The sequence below is a fragment of the Podarcis cretensis genome (assembly GCF_951804945.1).
Source record: "Podarcis cretensis genome assembly, chromosome: 2".
Lineage (NCBI taxonomy): Eukaryota > Metazoa > Chordata > Lepidosauria > Squamata > Lacertidae > Podarcis > Podarcis cretensis.
Window position 1 is genome coordinate 76,292,086 of NC_137171.1, and position 19,986 is coordinate 76,312,071.

At 42.4% G+C, this 19,986-nt stretch overlaps 2 protein-coding genes across 2 annotated transcripts; both read right to left on the bottom strand.

Moving 5' to 3' along the window:
- Positions 1-1,155: 1,155 nt before the first annotated feature.
- Positions 1,156-9,029, bottom strand: LOC307210194 (parapinopsin-like; the record flags this gene model as incomplete). Its single annotated transcript, XM_079965764.1, has 4 exons — positions 1,156-1,374; positions 2,689-2,931; positions 5,435-5,763; positions 8,675-9,029. 4 exons carry the CDS (start codon positions 9,027-9,029, stop codon positions 1,156-1,158), a joined length of 1,146 nt encoding a protein of 381 aa, XP_079821890.1.
- A 1,288-nt stretch (positions 9,030-10,317) lies between these two features.
- TNNC1 (troponin C1, slow skeletal and cardiac type) lies at positions 10,318-19,580 on the bottom strand. Its single transcript, XM_079967250.1, has 6 exons — positions 19,444-19,580; positions 15,865-15,895; positions 14,955-15,101; positions 14,294-14,408; positions 13,061-13,197; positions 10,318-10,761 (listed from the first exon to the last, which is right to left on the bottom strand). Exons 1-6 carry the CDS (start codon positions 19,465-19,467, stop codon positions 10,730-10,732), a joined length of 486 nt encoding a protein of 161 aa, XP_079823376.1. The 5' UTR covers positions 19,468-19,580; the 3' UTR covers positions 10,318-10,729.
- Positions 19,581-19,986: the final 406 nt, after the last annotated feature.

A 19,986-nucleotide genomic window follows, 5' to 3' on the forward strand; every position in this document is an offset into this window, starting at 1 on the left:
AGACGGAGAACCCAGCTGTTAACAAGCTAACTACACATAAAGGCTTAATCCTCCTTTTCCCCTCCAATCAGTTGAATATTTTCTAAGTTCTTGAAAATTAAACAGTGACACTGAATAGCATTTTTTGAAGTGAGTGCCAGTAGAGGACTCAAATGGGTTTGTGTCCCTGCTTCCATTTGCAATTGGGAAACTGCCTTTATTGGAAGGCTTTTGTCATCACTGACCTTCAGCTCTGTCCTGCCGTGCAAGACTTTCCCAAATATGGTCTCAACAGCTTCCAGCTCAAAATAGCCTCGTGTGACACAATGCAACATGGAATAATGCACTCTAAAGCCAGAGCTTCATTGTGTGAAAAGAGAAGGCGGCTTGCTAGCTTTGGCAATCCAAAGGGATCAGGTTGCCCTCTGCCCACTTGTAATTCTGGACACTTCTGACTCGTAGAATAACCTTGGCATGAGAACATCATCTAAATCCCTTTGAGCTAAAAGATGTCATGCTGCGGTTTGTTTGTTTTTTAATATTTTATTGGTTTTAACAGAAACAATAAAACAGGTAACACAGGATCAGTGATTGAAGATGCAACATTGACAGCAAAAACATGACCTGCAGTCACAATGCAGCAAGATATCAGTCATTTTTACAGAGAAACACTGAAAGGTTTGAGTTGCACTTGACCTATGAATAAAACTTACAAAGGGAAGCCGAATGTTATCAAATTCGTTGTGCTTTGCCATGCCTTCTATTATTCTGGGATGATAAGTTAGATGTTCTGAAAGAGCAACATTCCATACTCTTCGCTACCAGCTTTCAGCGACTTCCAGATATGTGGCGGCCAGGAGTAGGGAAACTACACCTTGCTACTCTGGTGTACAATCTAACTGCAGCAATACTGAACAGAAACGTATGCATGCTTCTCCACTATTACACTGGAGACAGTGCATCCAGTCAATCAACAGAAAAACCTGGTGCGATCAAGCTTTCAATTGCAGATCTGTCTTGGCAGTGACTTCCATTTTTGCTATAGCCCAACTCCACCTTCCACCCAAGTGTTAACTGTTATCCACATGCGGTACCCATCCTAGTGTGGGTCAGTGAAGTTAGAGAGCCACTTCTTGTGCCAGATGCTAGCAGCAGAACAAACAGTGGCATATGAGGCTATTCAGAGAAGGATTCGTCACTACAGTAGTTTATGTTTGGCAAGAGGAGGTTCTTGCTGATGTTCAGTCCACCCTCAGGGGCTACCCTGTTCGTGTTGCAGCTGACCTGGTTCCCTTGCAGTCTCTTCAGAGCTGTAGCCAGAGATCTTGACCTACTGTACTTACTGATTGAACACTTCTGTAGGCATGCTAAGGAGGTCACAACTTTCTCTCGATACTGAAAGGAAGGGAGGGAGAATACACAAGCAGAGCCTTAGATACTTCCACTGCAGCAGTTTTAAAACACAGTCTTGATTCAGAGCCATAAAGCTACTATATCAGTTCACCCAACCTAGATACTAATGTGATCATGGAGAGTTCTCCAGGACTGCCCCCTCTCACAGAAGTAGAGAAGAAATACCAGCATTGTTATTATTTTTATATCCTCTAAATTGTATTTTATAACATGTGACTGTATGCAGCTGAACAACTGGCTACAACTGAGGCTACTTTAATAAAAGAAAAGCAGGCTTTTGACAGATATTATCAGTGGGGCAGCTTTAAATCTGGTTCAATGGCAATCTTATACCTTCTCTACTCTTTCTTAATGTTCTCACAAGCACATCTTTTAAACTGAATGCTTCATCTTGGCATCGGTCCACTTTGCTAAGGAAAGAAATACAATAAACTTCCTTGAAGTTATCCTGTTTCTCAATGGCAATTTGGCTAGAATGCTACTAATCCAGCCAGGAGGTCAGATAAGCAGCGTTAAAGCAATCTCAATTAGTTTAGTGTTCTTGTGAGCCATTTTTAGCATTATTCATAAAAGGAGCATGTAAATAAACTTGATTATGATTCTGTTTAACAGGCTGGACCATCTGAGGCCTACTAGAAATGTATTCACATTTCAAATTTGCAAGTCATGCCGTCAAATATTATCTCTGTTCTACAGCTTGAAAGGGGTGGTACCTCTGGTGGGGGACATACTGTGCTCCTTCTGGGGTAGTTTGCACTCCAGGGAGGTCACTTCAGTGCTGCTATCCCTTTTGGGATATCTTCGGGAGAAGAAAAGGCTAAGAAGTACACCCCACACAAATCCAGAGTGGAGTCCCTAAGATGGTTGGATGGTGCCTTGTATGCCCTCCTTCCAGCAACTCCTGTGGCCCAGCTCGTGTCAAACGTATTGCTCTGTTTTTCTTTGGACCATGTCAGTGAGGCCCGGAGGGAGTTCTTGTCATCTGGCAAGCCCAGGACCTCCATACACATTGCTCAGACTTGCACCCTGGGGAGGTCACCGGTGTTGCTAGCGCAACAGTTTGACTTCATCCCTGGAGGCACACTCCAATGTCTCTTGAGACAGACGGATACCAGCAGCAACAACTAGGAAAAGCAGGGCGTGAGCTATTAACTGACTTGGTGAATATAATCAGTGCCATAATCCAGAACATTTTGCCTTTAAACTAATCACAATGAGGTCATATTATTCTTCCTACATAAACAACAAAGCACCCATGCTTAATTTGCAACACAGCAAGGTAGACTAGAGATTTACCTGCTTATTCAGACATATGTAAATGACTGGATTGTATACAGTGCCTGTTTTAGCCATATACATAGGGATGCTCTGGATTTGGGGACCCATGATCACATCTGGATTCACCACTCTGGTCAGGGCAAAGGCAGCATAAGGCACCCAGCTGAGAAGAAAGGCCAGGATCATAATGACAACCGTCTTGGTCACCTGAGTCTCAGCCCGCTGAGTCGAATTGCTCTGGGCTATGCCACTTTTTGCCACCTAAGAAGAGAGAGAATGAAATGCAATGTATTGTTATAAGATTGGGGGCTGGTAGCAGAAGGAACTGCTGAAATGGTCAGATAAAGATTTAGGGCTACAGGGCGATTTCTTCTTTTCATCTTCTGCATCTTAAGACTTTGTGGACTCTCCCAGTGGCTCACAGAAATGAATACACTGCTTTCTCTGCTTTTTGCAGCAGTTTAAATGCTTCAACTAAAACAACGGCAGCCATCCATGGATGCAAACGAGTCAAAGAGGAGGGACTCCAGAGACAACAATAAAGGATGGAAAGCGGTGGCAGCTGCTAAACAATGCTTGTGCTAAGTATTCCCAGCATGCCCTGAAATAATGTGCCTATAAATAGCTGCAAGTCATATTAGTGCAAAGGACATGCCTCCTTCAAATGCCTTAAGGTCAGACAGTTGTTACTGGAGCCTAAGTATGTATTGTCTCCCCAAGACTGCACGATCGGTTGTTGCTCTTTCTTTCTTTTTCTTTTGCCATTTCACACCCACCCACAGGCACCTTTTCAAGTTAAACATAAGTTGAAACATCATGGAATTTTGCCTAGATTTCTTCAGTGTTGGTCCGATCCTAAAATCTGTGGCTCAGTGACAGAGCTCCTGCCTTGCATAGAGAAGGCCCCTCATTCAATCCCCAGCAGCTCCAGGTAGGGCTAAGAAAGACCCCACTTGAAATCAATGAGTTGCTGCCATCACTGTAGACAATACTGAGCTAGATGATACCAATGACCTGACTCAGAGTAAAGCAGCTTCCTCTGTTCCTAATCTGATCCAGAGCTCAGATACATGAAGGGATGCTGTGCAAGGAGGTTCTGTCTCCATTCACATCGGTGGAAGACTCAGCTCCAGGCTTGCAATTTGTGCCAGATTCACGTATAAGCTAAACAAGCTATAGCTTAGGGCTCCACTCTCTTGGGGCCCCCCAAAAAAATTAAAGGAAAAAATGTTTTTGCATTATTAAGTTTGTTATGAATAAAAATCATTTTAAGTTAGAGCTTAATAATTATTTCACTGTTGATATGGGTTAGGGTACAGGGACCTCTGACCATTAGGTCCAGTCGTGACCGACTCTGGGGTTGCGGCGCTCATCTCACTTTACTGGCCGAGGGAGCCGGCGTACAGCTTCTGGGTCATGTGGCCAGCATGACTAAGCCGCTTCTGGCAAACCAGAGCAGTGCATGGAAACACCGTTTACCTTCCCGCCAGAGCGGTACCTATTTATCTACTTGCACTTTGACGTGCTTTCGAACCTCTAAGTTGGCAGGAGCAGGGACCGAGAAACGGGAGCTCACCTCATCATGGGGATTTGAACCGCTGACCTTCTGATCAGCAAGCCCTAGGCTTTGTGGTTTAGACCACAGCGCCACCCGCGTTCCTATTAATATACTATATAATATACTATTAATATACTTCTTCTTAATTGTATTTCACTATTAATATACTTCTTCTTTGTTGTATTTCAATTCAACAATTACTTTGATAAAATACATATTTTGTTATGTGCAAATGGCTTTAGATACCTGTTAGGTCCATAAATTACCATATAGCATATATTCAACACAAAAAACAGTAACAATTTGTTGTTGGCAAAGGACAGCCAGATAAGGGCCCCATTACCTTCAGTAGCTTAGGGCCTCATCAAACCTACGGTAAATCCGGCCCTGCTCACAAACCTTTTGCACTCATTGAAATATCTCTCCATTTAAATGCATGGAAAGGCTTTGCAAGGTTTTCTCTCTGTGTGTGTACTTTGAAAGGAAGAAGGTTGCCTGGGAAGGAACGCAGCCCTCAGATTGAGAAAAAATGTTCCTCACCCTCCATTTAAAAACTCAGGGCTGGATTAAACCGAGCTGTCCTGTAACTGGAAGCCGGAGCAAGGTCTCCCAATACCATAATGGGACTTCCCCCACCTCCTCCCTCAAATCCAGTCTGGACAGGGAGAACAAGCGTAAAGGAAGGGAAGGCTAGATTGTTCCATCTGGGAAGCGGAAATGCTTATACTAATGGAACAATCAGAAGACAACCTGTCTATGGAGCCTTCATCCCGATTTGTTAGCACAAAGTGTGCGGGGTGTTAGACAGCACCAGCTACTTACTGAGCCTTCATCCCCATTTACTTGCAGGTTAGATGGTATTACGTCAAACAAAAGTTATCCCACTCTTTGCAGTGCATTTTCCCATTGCTTGCCTTATTGCAACCAGTTTTGGGAGGGCGTGGGTTTGTTGGGCCAGAGCTCCAAATCAACTTTATTTGCACAACTTGAATTTGCCATTATGTGATCGAACCTCACCTGAAAGTAGCAAGGGCTGCAAGCGTCCTGAATATGGTACAAAGCAGACATTTTCGTTTTCTTCTAGGCCTCAGACTACCCAATTGTGGAAATCAGTTGCAAAAACCCCTTTGGAACATGCATTCCAGACTCTTAACAGAACTAGTGAATGATTTCCTCTGCTATGTGGAAGCAGGGTGGGTGACTCACCTGTCTGAGGACGTAAATGAGCTTGCCGTAGGACCAGAGGATAAGGGCCAAAGGAAGCAGGAAGCAGCACACGAAGAGAGACAAGTGGTAACTGCGGCTGTTCCAGTCTTCTCTGTGCCAGGCCAGAGCGCAGTTTGAGGCAATGCCTTCCACATCGTAGCTACTCCAACCAAAAAGCGGTGGCAGAGTCCACATGATACACCAGAGCCAGGTAAACAGGAGCGCCAGGAGGGCATGCTTCTTCCCAAACTGGATGCCTTTGAATGGCCTGCAAACCACCAGGTACCTCTCCACAGCACACACCACAACAGACCAAAGGGCCACCAACCCTACAGCAGGAAGAGGAAGGATTAATGCATGCTGTTCTCAGGGGGGAAAGCTTCTCCAGAAACCTGGCTAGGATGCTGCCATAATGGTGGCAAAAGATGAAAGTAGCTGCAGGAAGCCTTGCCAACCCTTTTCCCAGCACGTTCCCTTGCTGGCCGTGTAAGCATCCACTCAGGTCACATCCACACAGGCTGCTGCAGAGGGAGGGAGGCAGCCAGGTACACTTGCCCCCAGTCTCAGAGAGCTAAGCAGGCTAGGGGGAACTTGCCAGGGGCCTTCCAGACTCTCAGCCCATGCCTCAGACAAGCTCTGCACGGGCCTGCATCCATCCCATACATTTAAAGCACAGGGCTTGCCCCAAAGAATCCTGGGAACAGTAGTCTACCCCTCAGAGAGCTACAGTTTCCAGCACCCTGGACAAACTACAGTTCTCAGGTTTCTTTGGGGGAAGCCACATGCTTTCAATGGACTTTGTGTGTATGGTGTATGGTGTGGGTGTGACCCTGGTATAGGAAATTAATGTTTATTTAGGTCAGGTTCTTGCCTCACTGGACTCAGGAAAATTAAGTGTAAGAGGTAATGACTTTTTCCAAGCCCTCCTGACTGGTCCACAGGGACCCTTTACTATTACTCCTGTTGTCATTCGTATAGAACTTTCAGGGTTCAAATCCCTTCACAAGTACCATTTCACTAATATTTCACTTCCTTATTAGGCAGGCTGAGGGGAAATACCAAGAAAGGGCCTTCCCTTCCACCACCCTCAGAAGTTGGGGGAGGTGTCCTGGGGGAGAGGATTCTTTGTGGCAGCCCCTAAATTGTGGGATTTGCTTCCCACAGAGGTGCATCTGGCACGTATACTATACAGCTTTCAGCAAATGCTGAAGATACATTTCTTTACTCCGGCCTTTGACACCTGAAATACATGTTTTCGGGATCCACCCTGTTCCTGCGACTGCAATTTGTTTTAACTGTTTTTAATACTGAATTTTAAATTGTTGCAACCCATCCTCTGCTGGTTAAGGGCAGGTAATAAAAAACAATAATAGAACTACTACTGATGGTGGTGGTGATGATGATGATTCAGACAAAGGGCCTAGACTGAGGCCGAGAAACAAGCTGCTCGCTCAAAACCACCTAATAAGCTCACCATGGAGATGAAATGTGGACCCAGCAGTCCGCATGTACCCTATTTTACAGGGGACAGGCCTTTATGCAAAAGCATCCTCTGTTCAAAGGGCTGTCCAGGACAAGTCCAGTTTAAAGAGACCTTGAAGTTGACCATCAACAGTTAGTCCCCAGACAGTCAAATGAGCAACCACACAGGTCACCTGATCAAAGTCGACCCCAATACAGTAAGATGTAATTCTATAAAGTATTGTAATTATTTCTAAATTAGTATATATGCAACTTTTATGCAAATCTGTGCTCTGTGTTGGTCCCTTTTTTTTGTTGAAACATTTGCTGTTTCTTGGTGATGCATAAGAAGCAACCCTAACCATACTAAGTACAGTGGTACCTCGGGTTACTTACGCTTCAGGTTACATACTCTTCAGGTTACAGACTCCGCTAACCCAGAAATAGTACCTCGGGTTAAGAACTTTGCTTCAGGATGAGAACAGAAATCGTGCTCTGGCAGCGCGGCAGCTGTGGGAGGCCCCATTAGCTAAAGTGGTGCTTCAGGTTAAGAACAGTTTCAGGTTACGAACAGACCTCCGGGACGAATTAAGTACTTAACCTGAGGCACCACTGTATCATGCTTCATAAACCTGAATGAGAAAACCACATTAGGTGGTCTTTTCTGGAGTGTCTGTAATGGTTGTAAAGCTAGCAACAGGGAGGTCCCTTGGTCTTTCAAATTTCAGCAGCGCCCTGTGCAAGGCCAAAATTCACCCCTCTCACCCCTCTCGCCTTCTATTCTGCATGTGCACTACGTCATAGCTGTGACACCCTGCAGCACACACACACACACAGCTCAGCATCCAGTGCAGGGAAACCTGTCATACTGCCCTAAATCTGCCTCTGCTAGCAGCTTGTCCAGAATGAGAAGAAGGTGTAAAATTCTAGGCCTCCCCACAAGAGAAACCACAGGAATTTGAAGAATATGTGGGTGGGTGGTTTGCTTGCTTGGTTGCTATTGAATGATCACTGGGCCTGGGGTTTCCCACCCAGTTGGTGGGACTCCCTCCTGTTTTCCATCTCACACCACAGCAAGAGGACATTTTACTTCTGAGCTAGCATTCATCCACATACTAGCAGGTATGTCCAGGAGGTGGCTGCAGAAAGGAAGGAGATGGGTGCTGTGAGCTTCCCACCTTTCCATCTATGTGATGACTAACTTAAAACTCTCCAGGCAGCTGTCCAAATTTTCACTCCAGTGGTAGATGAAGCTTATATATTGAATTCCCTGAAGATTCACAAATATGGTTCAGATGTGGGTTTCCAGTTCAGATGCCTTCCCTCAATATATGATATGCAGTTCAGGTACTGAGTTACATTTTCACTAGACTGTAGTGACTAGAGCTTAACAAAGTGTTTACTTACATACTGAGAATTCCTCAAATTCTACTTACATACTGAGGATTCCTCAAATTGGAAATTGGAAAGGTCAACATTTTTTTTTTTTAACCATCTGAAACGTCAAATTGGAACAAGCCCCAAACTGATGTTCACCATCAATTTATTCAAGGAAAAAACCCCAAGCAATTATTATCTCCATTCTGACTTAATAGTTGTTTCTTCACTATAGTTGTGCTCACATTATCCTATGTCTGACAGTGATTCCCCACAGATTTCTATCTGCGCATGCAACATGGGTTGTATAAATGCATGTATAGACTACTATGTATGCAGCAGAACTTCCATTAGCAATGACACACATAAATCTAGAAAGGTGGGTAGGTGGGAATCACTTACCAAACAGAGCAACGGAGAAGCCCTGGAAGATGCAGAAAGACTTGTTTTCAAAGTAATACCCATGCAGATTAGCATCCGTCGTGGGGCAGAGTCCAATGACTATACTGCCCATGTCTGCAACCGACAAGTTCACCACAGCGTAATTAATAGGAACCCTGAGAAATTTGTGCTTGATGGTTAGTAGAATGATGGTTCCGTTGAACCAAATACCCAGAAGCGTGCCAAGGATCATAAGCACCCCAAGACCAAACTTGTATTTCCTTTCCCTGACCTGATCCAAGCAGGTGATGGCGTTACACGTCACATTGGGTCCAAGGGATGTTGAAGCATTGGAGGAAAACAGAGAATGATTCATCTTTCCATTTTGTTTGCAAGAAGTGATCCCTGTGCAAAGGATAATGAGCTCTCGTAATTCTCCTATTATGTCTCTCACAAAAGACGCTCTCTGAAAGATGCAATAATACATTATCCCTTTTGGGTTTGAATCCATTCTTGTTTTTATGCCTGGGGAATGGATATATAGCATGTTTGAAAGCCCTGGGCCCAAACTATTAGAAAAACACCTCTCTTGGAAACCACTTAATTGTGTATCTGTTGTGCCTCTCTGCAGTGTAGCACTCATCTTTAGTGCTTGTTGTCATTTCAGATCTAGATAAATGATAAATAATTGCGAGTTGCTTTGAAGCCCATGAGAATGGTAGTTATGCAAGTGGGCAGGAGTACATGGCAGAGGAGGACAAGTCCACCAAGGACCCCTTGGCTCAAAACCTAAGAGTCGAAACAACCCATGGATCAGTATCTTTTAAGCATCTGAAGAAATGCTCTCTAATAAATAAAGGTCTTCAAGTGTTACATTTCTGAAAGTATGTTAATAGCCAGCTTTGGTGCAGAAGCTAATAGCAGGTGAAAAATTGGGCATCCTAAGAATCTCAGATCATGCAATCCATTTCACCAGGCTGCAGAACAGAAGGCAAAGCAGGGAAGGTGGCTTATCCAGCCAGCTCTGCTGAGAAACCAGCTGCCTTTGATGGATAGTCAATTGTCACTTAGCAGAAGCCTTTCATTCACTCTGACTGAACACTTCCATCCCAGCTGCTCTTTTTAGAGCTATAACTTTGGTGCTTGAGATTGATCCCCCCCCCCCATCTTTCTTCCTCATCCCTTATTCCTGTTGCTACATGCCTTTTAGACTGTAATCTTGAGAGCAGGAATTATCTGGTGTGTGTGCGCTTTTTAATTGATCAGTAAGATGCATTGGGAGCATTTTTTTTTTACAGCGTGATAGTGGCGATGTGATGATATACCTTTAAACAGTGTACATACATCAATTATCAATAGATAAAATCAGCAAATATTAAAAACAAATACTGTATGCATATGACTAAATCTTGTGCTTGCTGAAATCAAAGTTTTTCACAAGCATTTAAAGGAGTATATTGAGGATGGTTACCTAATGTTTTTGGCTGAAAAGCTGGGTAAAAATTCTTGAAATAAAGAAACAGACCTTGACAAAAATATGTTCAGAGAATACAGCACATGACATGTTTGATGAGGACACTCCAGTATAAACCCAAACCTGAAATGTTGATAAGCATCCCTAGCACCTTTTGGCAGTGAAAGTCTTCTGCAAAACCACCAACAACTTTAGTTTTAAAATAATTTTATTAGCATTTCAAAAAGAAATTTTTATTTCTGTACACACTGTACTTTTACATTCCGCTTGACACTGGTGGAGGATGAGCTGTTGCTCCACTGTTAAATCAGAGTTTGTAGTGAATTACTAAATGTCTCAATAGTCATTTAAGCCTCATTTTTCATTGTCACCTGCACAACCCATTCATACATTAAAGGGCACATTATAATCATGGAAAGCAATAACAAGTAAACAGGACCACAACCTGACTCAATAAATATTCCATAGGATGACTATCTGAGGCACTTAAGATATGGGTCAGACTTTCCTGATGTTCACCATCTTCAGTACATGACATCATGCAAGTAGTAAGGAAAAGAGAACTGGAGGTGTCCGAGGCTGCTTTTCCAGAGATCTCATGCTTATTCAACGCCTTTCATAAACTCCAGAAATTCTGCCAAAGAAAGGAAATCCAAGATGTTTGTTTAATAAGATGATGGTTGGAGAAGCAGGGGATGTTTCTTGACACCTCTTCCCCCCTCCCCAGCTCCACAAGTGTGATTCTCCTTTCCCATAGACCTCCTGCCCCACATGATGAGCTGTACTCATGCAAGGACTGTATACAGGGGTATGCATACCCCTAAAAGTTTTGTGAATCTAAGTTTGGCCTCATTAAGGGGCAGTATTTAAATATGAGTAGGAAAATGAGAGTACCCCTAAACATTTTTTTAGGGGGGGGGAAAGCACTGACTGTATGTATCAATTGTTGCGCATAAGGCATGCATTTTGCCATTTGAGTTTGTTGTACCCATTACTTTCCCCGAGGCAAAACCACCCTATTATCATTCCTCAAACATTTTTCAAGCAAACAATGGCTATAGTCCAAGACAGTTAAGCACACTTAGGACTATTTATTTCAATGGCCCAAAGCAAGCTTAACTCTTCATTAGACTGTGACCATGGCTATGAGATATCTCAATTTGTCTTGTCCTTTTTTTGAAAGGATAATCAAAAAATGATTTTGTGTACGGAAAATGATACCAACAGCTTAAATATGAGCTATTAAGAATTGACAATGCAGTGGCGGGGCCGTGAATGCAAGTTAATGTATTCTGACCCAGAGACTATTGCATACAGCAATACAGCCAAGGCTTTTCCTCCTTTATTTAGGTAACAGGATTTATATACCACTTAATCATCAAAACCTCTAAGCAGTTTACATAAAATGTACATTAAAATTTCTGATCACATCAAAATTTAAAAACAAGTTAGGGTAATTTTTGTTCAAAATAAAATCAGCTATTTTAAAAATCCATTATAAAACACATGTCAAATTTATATGTTTGGGCACGCTTGCTTATAAAAAAGTTTTTAGCAGGTCTGAAAACATTACAGTGAAAGTGCTTGCCTACAGTGCCAAAACTAAGGGCTTTTAGCCAGGAATTCTGCCCAAGGTGAAGCCTCCAGAGGGCGCCATTGATGCTCTCAGCCTGTTAGCCAATCTACGATGAGCTGGGGCTGCCTGACCACCACCCACTCCACCCCATAGGTCCAAAGTGGTTTTGCTATTGCCTTTGTTGCCTCATCCCATCCTACCCTCTGAGTCAGAAGCCCCTTCCTTCTCTCCCCACTCACTTTGCCTGTTCCAGAGGGAAGAGCCCCCTCCGCACATGTGGGGTGCCCAGGACAGCTGCATTGGGCTGCAGCGCCAGCCCCTCTCTCCCTCGTGTGTCTCTACACTCCTTGGTGCCAGGTGGCTCCCTTGTCCCACCAGAGCTCCCCAGCTGGGACAGCTGTTTTTCTCTCCCCCACCCCACCCCAAATGTACCTGCTCTGATCTGTAAGTCTTTAAAGAGACACGAGAACCTTCTTTCCCACAATCCTGTGATAAGGTTGTAAATATGGGGGTTAGCTTTTTCACAATTCAGATCTCGGTCCCCTTGCTGTTTTTCGTGGGGTGGGGTTGGGGGAGAAGAGGGAAATTAAGACACAAAGAACTAAAACCAGACAGAGAAGTAAATGGCCCTGTGCTTTGGGAAATGAAGTGAGATAATTCTTTATATTACTGGGAAATGACTTGCAGTGTTAACGTTTATGCATATTTACTCATAAGTAAGGACCACTGAGTTCAGAAGTAAGCCCTGGTGACTAGTGCAATGTCTAAGCATGCTCTACTCAGAAGTAAGAATCACCAAGTTCAAGAGGAAGCCGTAGTCCGTTCAAGTGAAGCCTCTGGAAGCTGCCCCTGCTATAATGGGCACAATGTCAAAGAAACCCTCAGGAGCTAGATATCAGAAAAGAGCAGAGGAGTGTGCGTGTGTACACGTGTGCATGTGTATGGAAATGCGCATAGGGCTGGTCGATGTGAGTCTTCTACCCAGGTGAAAGAAAGCCTAGTTTTGCCGTGCTGCAGGGGATCGGCAGGGAATTCAAAAGTGCAGGTGTGGCTATACTGAAGGATTCCTTGCAAGTGTGGAATGAACACTATGTGGCACTCCCAGATCCACAGATCAAAGCAGTCAAGTGGACATTTATAGGGTAAGGTGATGTTTCAAGTCAGCTGGTCCCAAGCTGGAAGGATTTAACTGAAAGGAGTACCTTTGGTCTTTAAGTAAGGATGACTCTGAGTTTTTAAGATTAGGTCGTGTGTGTGTGTGTGTGTGTCCACCCTCTTTTTCTTTATAGTGGTTACCATCTAAGAGCACTGCAATTCTTGCTGTGATTTATATGCAAAGTTACACACAGTCATTTACCATCATAGTCAATCTTGCCATCGTTATTTTTGTCTCCATCTTTCATAAGTTCTTCAATGTCATCTTCAGTGATCGTTTCTCCTGTAGCTTGCAACATGAGTTTTAGTTCGTCTAGGTCTATGTATCCATCTGTATTTCTGTGAAGAGATGGGAGAGCTCAAAAAAGGAAGAATTCCATTCCTGTATATTTCTTCATTCTCATCAAGCATTGCATTGCGGCCGAGCGTTTATTTGAACACTGTATTCTATGCGATACACCACAAGATCAACCAAACAACCCAAAAGGCATTGTTTGGCATTAATATTTGTATTTCAGTATGATCATGCGCAGTTTCTCAGAGATCTGAATTTGACAAAGAAAGGACTTGCAAACAGCTAAGTGATAATCTAGTGGAGCTGTTAAATGCACATGTGCAAATGCAACATTCGTACCCATCTAAATATTGGCCCTGAAGTTTTGGGTCTTTCTTAATGGTTGGCCAATGTGAAAGAGGGAAAAAATCCAAACGTGTTGAATCATAGAATTGTAGAGTTGGGAGGGAACCAAGGGTCATCTAGTCCAACCCCCTGCAATGCAGGGGACTCCACTAAAGCATCCATGACAGATGGCCATCCAACCTGTCAAGATAATGATGATGAAGAGAAAGTTCTGGAACCTTCTTGCCCCTGGGGGTCAGATTTTTATCTAGCCTTCCCCCTGCAGGCCAACTTTGTCAGGTGGGTAGGACAATAATCACATGGTATCATTATGTCGTGACATTCTTCTAATGTTTCTACGCCTAATTTTGCCTAATATATCCACCTTTGCAATGCACTTTCCCCTAATACATTTTTGTATGGGTTTTTTTTGTTTTTTTTTTACTAAATTATGCATTTTATAAACACTTCACCCTAGTATATGCATTTTTCTGTGCATTACTTGGCTGGAGGACTACAATGAATCCCAACCTGGGAGAATGGCAGGGTGTCAATATATTAAGTAATAAAAAGAATTGCAATATTCAGAGAAATGTGAATTTTGCAGGCTGGTTGTGTCTCGGTTTGCATATTACCTTGAAATGTGAGCTGAAATGATTTCTCCCCCATCCTCGTAGTGGCAGCTATCACAGTGAAGGAAGTCTATGAAAGCTAGTTATCCTCTTCTTGCATATTACTAGTCACCCGGGACTAGGTATGAGTGTTAGAAACGTTCTGTCTCCACTTGATCACTGTCTAGGTCCACAAGGTACTTACTTGTCAAACATTCTGAAGAGATCGGAAAGTTCTTCTTCTGATTTTCCTTTGCTGTCATCTTTCATACACCTGACCATCATAACTAAGAACTCATCAAAATCTACAGTGCCACTGCCTGTCAATGAAAAAGAAAACAACAAAGGTAACTTATCTCTCACCTTGAGCATTTCCATTTAAATATTCCGAACATGGTAATAAAAAAAGCCAGTTAATATTGTATATGCTGTAGCAGTTGACAGAAGTTTGTTTTTCCTTCAAATTTAAATGGTGGTTGTTGTTTTTTCCCAAATTGTTGTTGCTCGTGTTGTTAGTTGTTCTTCTTGTTTCATCCATTCTTTGAATCCATAAACATTCAAGGAGGTGTCATGAATTATTTCAATATGATGATTTCCATCTAGAATTCCATATATAAACCCAGCCAGATGCATGGGCTATAAATAAAAATAATGTTGTTGCTATTAATTCATTAAATTTATATACGACCCTTCATCCAAAGATCTCCGGGCAGTTCACAAGATAAAAATGCAGAATATGCCAAAGGACATCTGGTTCAACTCCTCTTCATTCCTCCTCCACACAGCTCTCAAGAAAAAAAAATGTTTTACTATTTTTAAACTTTCCTTTCCAGATCCTTATAACCACCCAGAAAAAAATAGCTCACCATCTTCGTCTACTTCATCAATCATCTCCTGCAGCTCCTCCGGGGTAGGATTCTGCCCCAGCATTCTCATCACCTTCCCCAGCTCCTTTGTGCTGATACACCCATCCTCTGCACCCAGGACAAATATATCAAAAGCAGCCTTGAATTCTGGAGGAAGAAATGAAGTCAGGGTTTGCCACATTGAATTCAACAAGGAGGCTTCAAAGCCTACAGCACTTTCCAGCTGTGACTGACAGAAAATAGCTGGCAGCTTTCTACTCCTGCCTTCAAAATTATGCCAGATTGATTGTCTCTCATCCCTTCCCTTTCATGAATGGGACCAGCTAAGCTCAAAACGTTAAAAGGCTTAAAAGAGTTTCAAGGACATTCAGCCTCCTAGCATTTCACAGATGTACTCTGTTAGTTTATATTTTAATTCAAAAATATGCCAAATGCAATCTGTGGAGGGCCCATAGCTCAGTAATAGACCACATGGTCCATGCACATACAGACCGGGGTCAATCTCTTGGGTAGCAAGAAGTCCTTACTGTGGGAAGCCCCTGATAGACAGAGTCAACAGTACATGTCATATAATGGCCCAGTTGATCTAACATCATCAGGCAGCTTCATAGGTCTATATGACCCCTTTTAAAAACATCTCTGGAATTTCTTTATATCCTGCATCTGCCAATAAAGGGTTGGGAAGCATAAGCAGGAAATCGCCTCTTAAGATTAGAGTGAAGTGGTAATAGGCTGAACTTCACAAATCGTCATCTTCCACCAGCTCTGGATCCAAGCTCTTTATTTTACATATTGATTACTTGTCAGCGCTGGTGGCTAATTGGTTAGCCAACCACCCCAATTACAAGTTGACAATGCGGCAAACAGCCTTCTTGTGAAATAAATGGGAAGATAAATGGCACAAGCTTACCATTTTTCTGTTCTTCTGTCAACTGCTCAACCTGTTATTAAAATAAAGACTCAGTTCAATCATACAGTATAACTATTTGTATATATATCATCCTTGTACTTCAGTCAAATATAGTCTTCCAGTAGCAAGACATTACAGGCTAACAAAACAGATATATTAATTTCTTAAAGTAAAATGTTTCCGTATCCTCCACCTTCACCTGCTCTGACATGAATTAAAGTCTCTCTCTCTCTCTCTCTCTCTGTCTGTCTGTCTCTGTCTCTCCCCAAAATTAGTGTTGACTTGATTGTGAATTCTCCTCTTGATGCATCCCTTCTCATTAACATTGTATTTAATAGGCAACATAACATCTTCACCTATCTCAAATATGCACATCTAATTTGCCTGGTTGTTTCCTCGTGGGATTTAGCCAGCATCTCCTTTAATGATACTAAATGCTAATTTGTACCATTTAGTTGCTATGTGTTCAAGTTAATACATAATACAGTGGTACCTCGGGTTAAGTACTTAATTTGTTCTGGAAGTCCGTACTTAACCTGAAACTGTTCTTAACCTGAGGTACCACTTTAGCTAATGGGGCCTCCTCCTGCCGCCATGCCGCCGGAGCACAATTTCTGTTCTCATCCTGAAGCAAAGTTCTTACCCTGAGGTACTATTTCTGGGTTAGCGGAGTCTGTAACCTGAAGCGTATGTAACCTGAAGCGTATGTAACCTGAGATACCACTGTAGGAGTGTCCCCTCAAAATATCCATGCTTATGATCTGGGCCTTGTACTTCTGATTTATCCTCTCTGTTGCCTTTGGTGAGCAGGCCTAAGTGCTTATGGTTTGCAGAATAGACTTCCAGGTTCTTCTGAAAGCTGCTGGTGGGGTGAGAGTGTTGGCTCTAAATTCAGGTTCAGACCCAGGAACACGCCCCCCCTCCAGCTCATTATTCTTCCGACTGGGCCATTGGACTCCAATCTTGGACTCCAACTCTGCTGTACTCCTCCTACATACATACAAACAGATACCACCTGCTTCATGTCAGCATCTCCAAGATACACATACACCTTCTGCCCTGTCCCCCTTACACACCTTTGTGTAAAGATGGCTGTTGAGAAACAATCCCTTATTCCTGACCAGTCCTGTTTGCGTCTGGAGAATCTTTTCAGAGTAAACTGACACACATGGATCAACCTGTAAAATCTTTTCCAATTACCTATGAGGTCAGAACCACCCCATAGAAATACTGGTCTCCCATCCATCAGCCTTGCTTGTATTGCGTTGGAAGGCTGCAGAAAACGAATGACAAGATGGGGGAGGGGGATAATCTATGGAAACAGATAACAATAGCAGCAAGATGCCAGTTCAAAATTTCATAGTGAAACCTGAACCCGCTTATATAAGCCTCTGTGATGGAAGTAGAGCAGCTGTGAGATGCTCTTTTATTGTGATGACCAAAAAGAAAAAGAAAAAAACCCCCGACAACCCAAGACAGTTGGAGACAGCAAACAAACGCCTCCTGTCACTTTTGTGTGCTCCACATAACTTGACTATTTTGGCACACTGGCTATTTTTATGCCCTAGTGACTGAGATGCTGTTAAGAAAGATAACCCTTCTGATTGTTCACAGAAGCTGACTGACATTGGTATTTATCACTGGAGGCTTTTATCTCAACCCATGGCCCTGAAAATGTTCTTCGTATACACTGGCATCTGGAAAGCATTCCAAACTTAGCTCTGCAGAAGAGATGTGAGCGGGCAATGTGATAAATCCGCTGGATTCCTTTGAACAAGTGGTTGCAAAATTACATGTGTTACAGGAGCAGTTGCATGCATGTAAAGATGATTGTACTTTGCAGTAAATGACGGACTAATGTAACATTCTTTCGTTTCCAGCTTGGCACCCCAGTTGCTGCCTTTTTATGTTAACTTGTTAGAGGATTGGACAAGAGAGAGACCTGGGGTCAAATACAGCCTCAGCCATTCGGCCTCTGGCAAGTCACATCTCTCAACCAAACCTCCCTTATAGGTTTGTTGTGAGCATAAAATGGGGAAAGAAATCAGCATTGAGTTCATTGGGCAAAGAGTAGGATACAAATGTCGTAAGATAAACATGTACAAGGCTTAAGCTAAGGCAACACATAAAGGATCATCTTGTTGTCCAGGATCCCCAAATGGACAAGGATGAAGAACTCTCTTAAGTGGCTGTAATTCTATTCCTACAACATGGGAAAACCAGTGACTTCCTCTATAATTGTTGTAAAGGCAAATAAGTTAAAGGCTATGACAAGGGGTGTAGAACCACTGTACTAAATGTAAAGTAAATTTTGCTATAAATAAATTTCCCTCAATGCTTTGATGAGCCTAGTCTCAACAGTGTTGCTCAGAAAGCAGACAGTGCTGTCTGGGGTTGACTACCAACTTGCAGACTGCAGACCCTTTTATTAGTAAGAAAATGCAAAACATGCAGAACCCAGATAGCCCAGTGTTGTCCCATATTGGAAAAAGAATCTTCTGTATTTTAGACAGAAATGTGTCCACAGCCCAGATACATTCTTTTGCCTCAGTGGATTATTTATTTACAGCACATAGCAGCTGTTTAAACCTACTTGTAGGAGCTTAGCCATCACCAGGATATGCTCAGGCAGGAATCATCCCTTCTTCCATCTGTCTTATTAGGGTTTCTTATTAACAATCTTAACCACAGCAGAACATAAGCCCAGTTAGACTACAAATATAACCAGAACTGTTCTTCCCCCGATTAAAATGGAATTAGTGAGAGTATTTCTGTTATTGTCATTAGTTTCTCTCCTTACCCCTTTGACTTACTTTCCAAGCTAAAAATAATAACTAATCTAACTCTCCTGAAATTTAGGCAATTGTGATCTGGTGTCCTCTTCTTCATTGAACAGAGTGAGCATTTTCATTCAAAATTTGTCTTGCAGAGCAGTGGTCAAAACCATAGGCGCAAAAAATTATAACCACATTACTTCTCAGGCCCCCTTGTAGTTCACAACTACGAGCAGAAGGGGAAATTATAGATGAATTCCGAATTAAACAAACCAACAAAAACCCTTCAGCTTGTGAACTTCTGGTAAAAACTATATTTGCATATCTAAATAATAAATTGTTTCACTGCTATCTGCATTTTCTGTAAAACATATTGGCTATAATAGTACAAAGATAAAGTAGTCAACAACAGCCTTATGCAGTTAGGCATCCCTAATCCATTAAACAAAAACCTAAAATATATACTCTATTTAGAGCTGGGCTACAATGAAAACAGACTTTCACATAAAACACAGTAAGTTTCATTAAATTAAGCAACAATGCATTTGTCCAAGTTTTTTGTTTGTTTGTTTTTAGGGAACTTAAGCTGAATGGCAAATCTCTTTATCATATCAACAAGTTGAAGGATCTCCATTATTACATTTAACATTAATGATAAAAATGAATCTAACATCATCACTAGCATTAACCAGAACATTAATATTTGCACCTTGTTAAGACATGTGGAGCATAATCCTGTGCTTGCTTATGCAGAAGCAAGTCCCAGCCTCAGCTTTATATCATCATGTATGAAAATATTACTTACTGCTGCCTTGTAAATATCATCCATGGTTTGTTACTGTTGGCCCAGTGCTGGATGGAGATGACAAACTGTACAGAGACAAAATTAAGGTCTCTGCCAGCTCCCTGTCCCTTGAAGCTCTGCTTATATAGTAGGCTGTCAGCCCTAAATGTGTCAGCCAGGGACTGCTGATCGCTACACAGCCCGGCATATAAAGCCATCCTATCCATTCTAAGCAAGACTCTTCACCTTGTCTCAATGGGAAGCATGCAAAGTTTGTTACAGCTGACATTTCTAAAACATGATCCTAATTCCACTGATGCTTACTTTGTTTGTTTTATACTTCAGAACTAAAGTGCAACCTGATCTTTGCTACACTTATGCTTCTTTCAGGGATCAGATGGCACACGTACGGAATGATGGTTCCACATTTTGGGGGTGCTTTAGTTTTCCGCGCTCAAATTTATCCATATGGCTTACTGACAGCAAAACCAGTGCTTTGTATACTATGCACAGCTGATTTTCTACCAACAGAACATGAGTATCCTATTGGAAGACCTGTCCTTT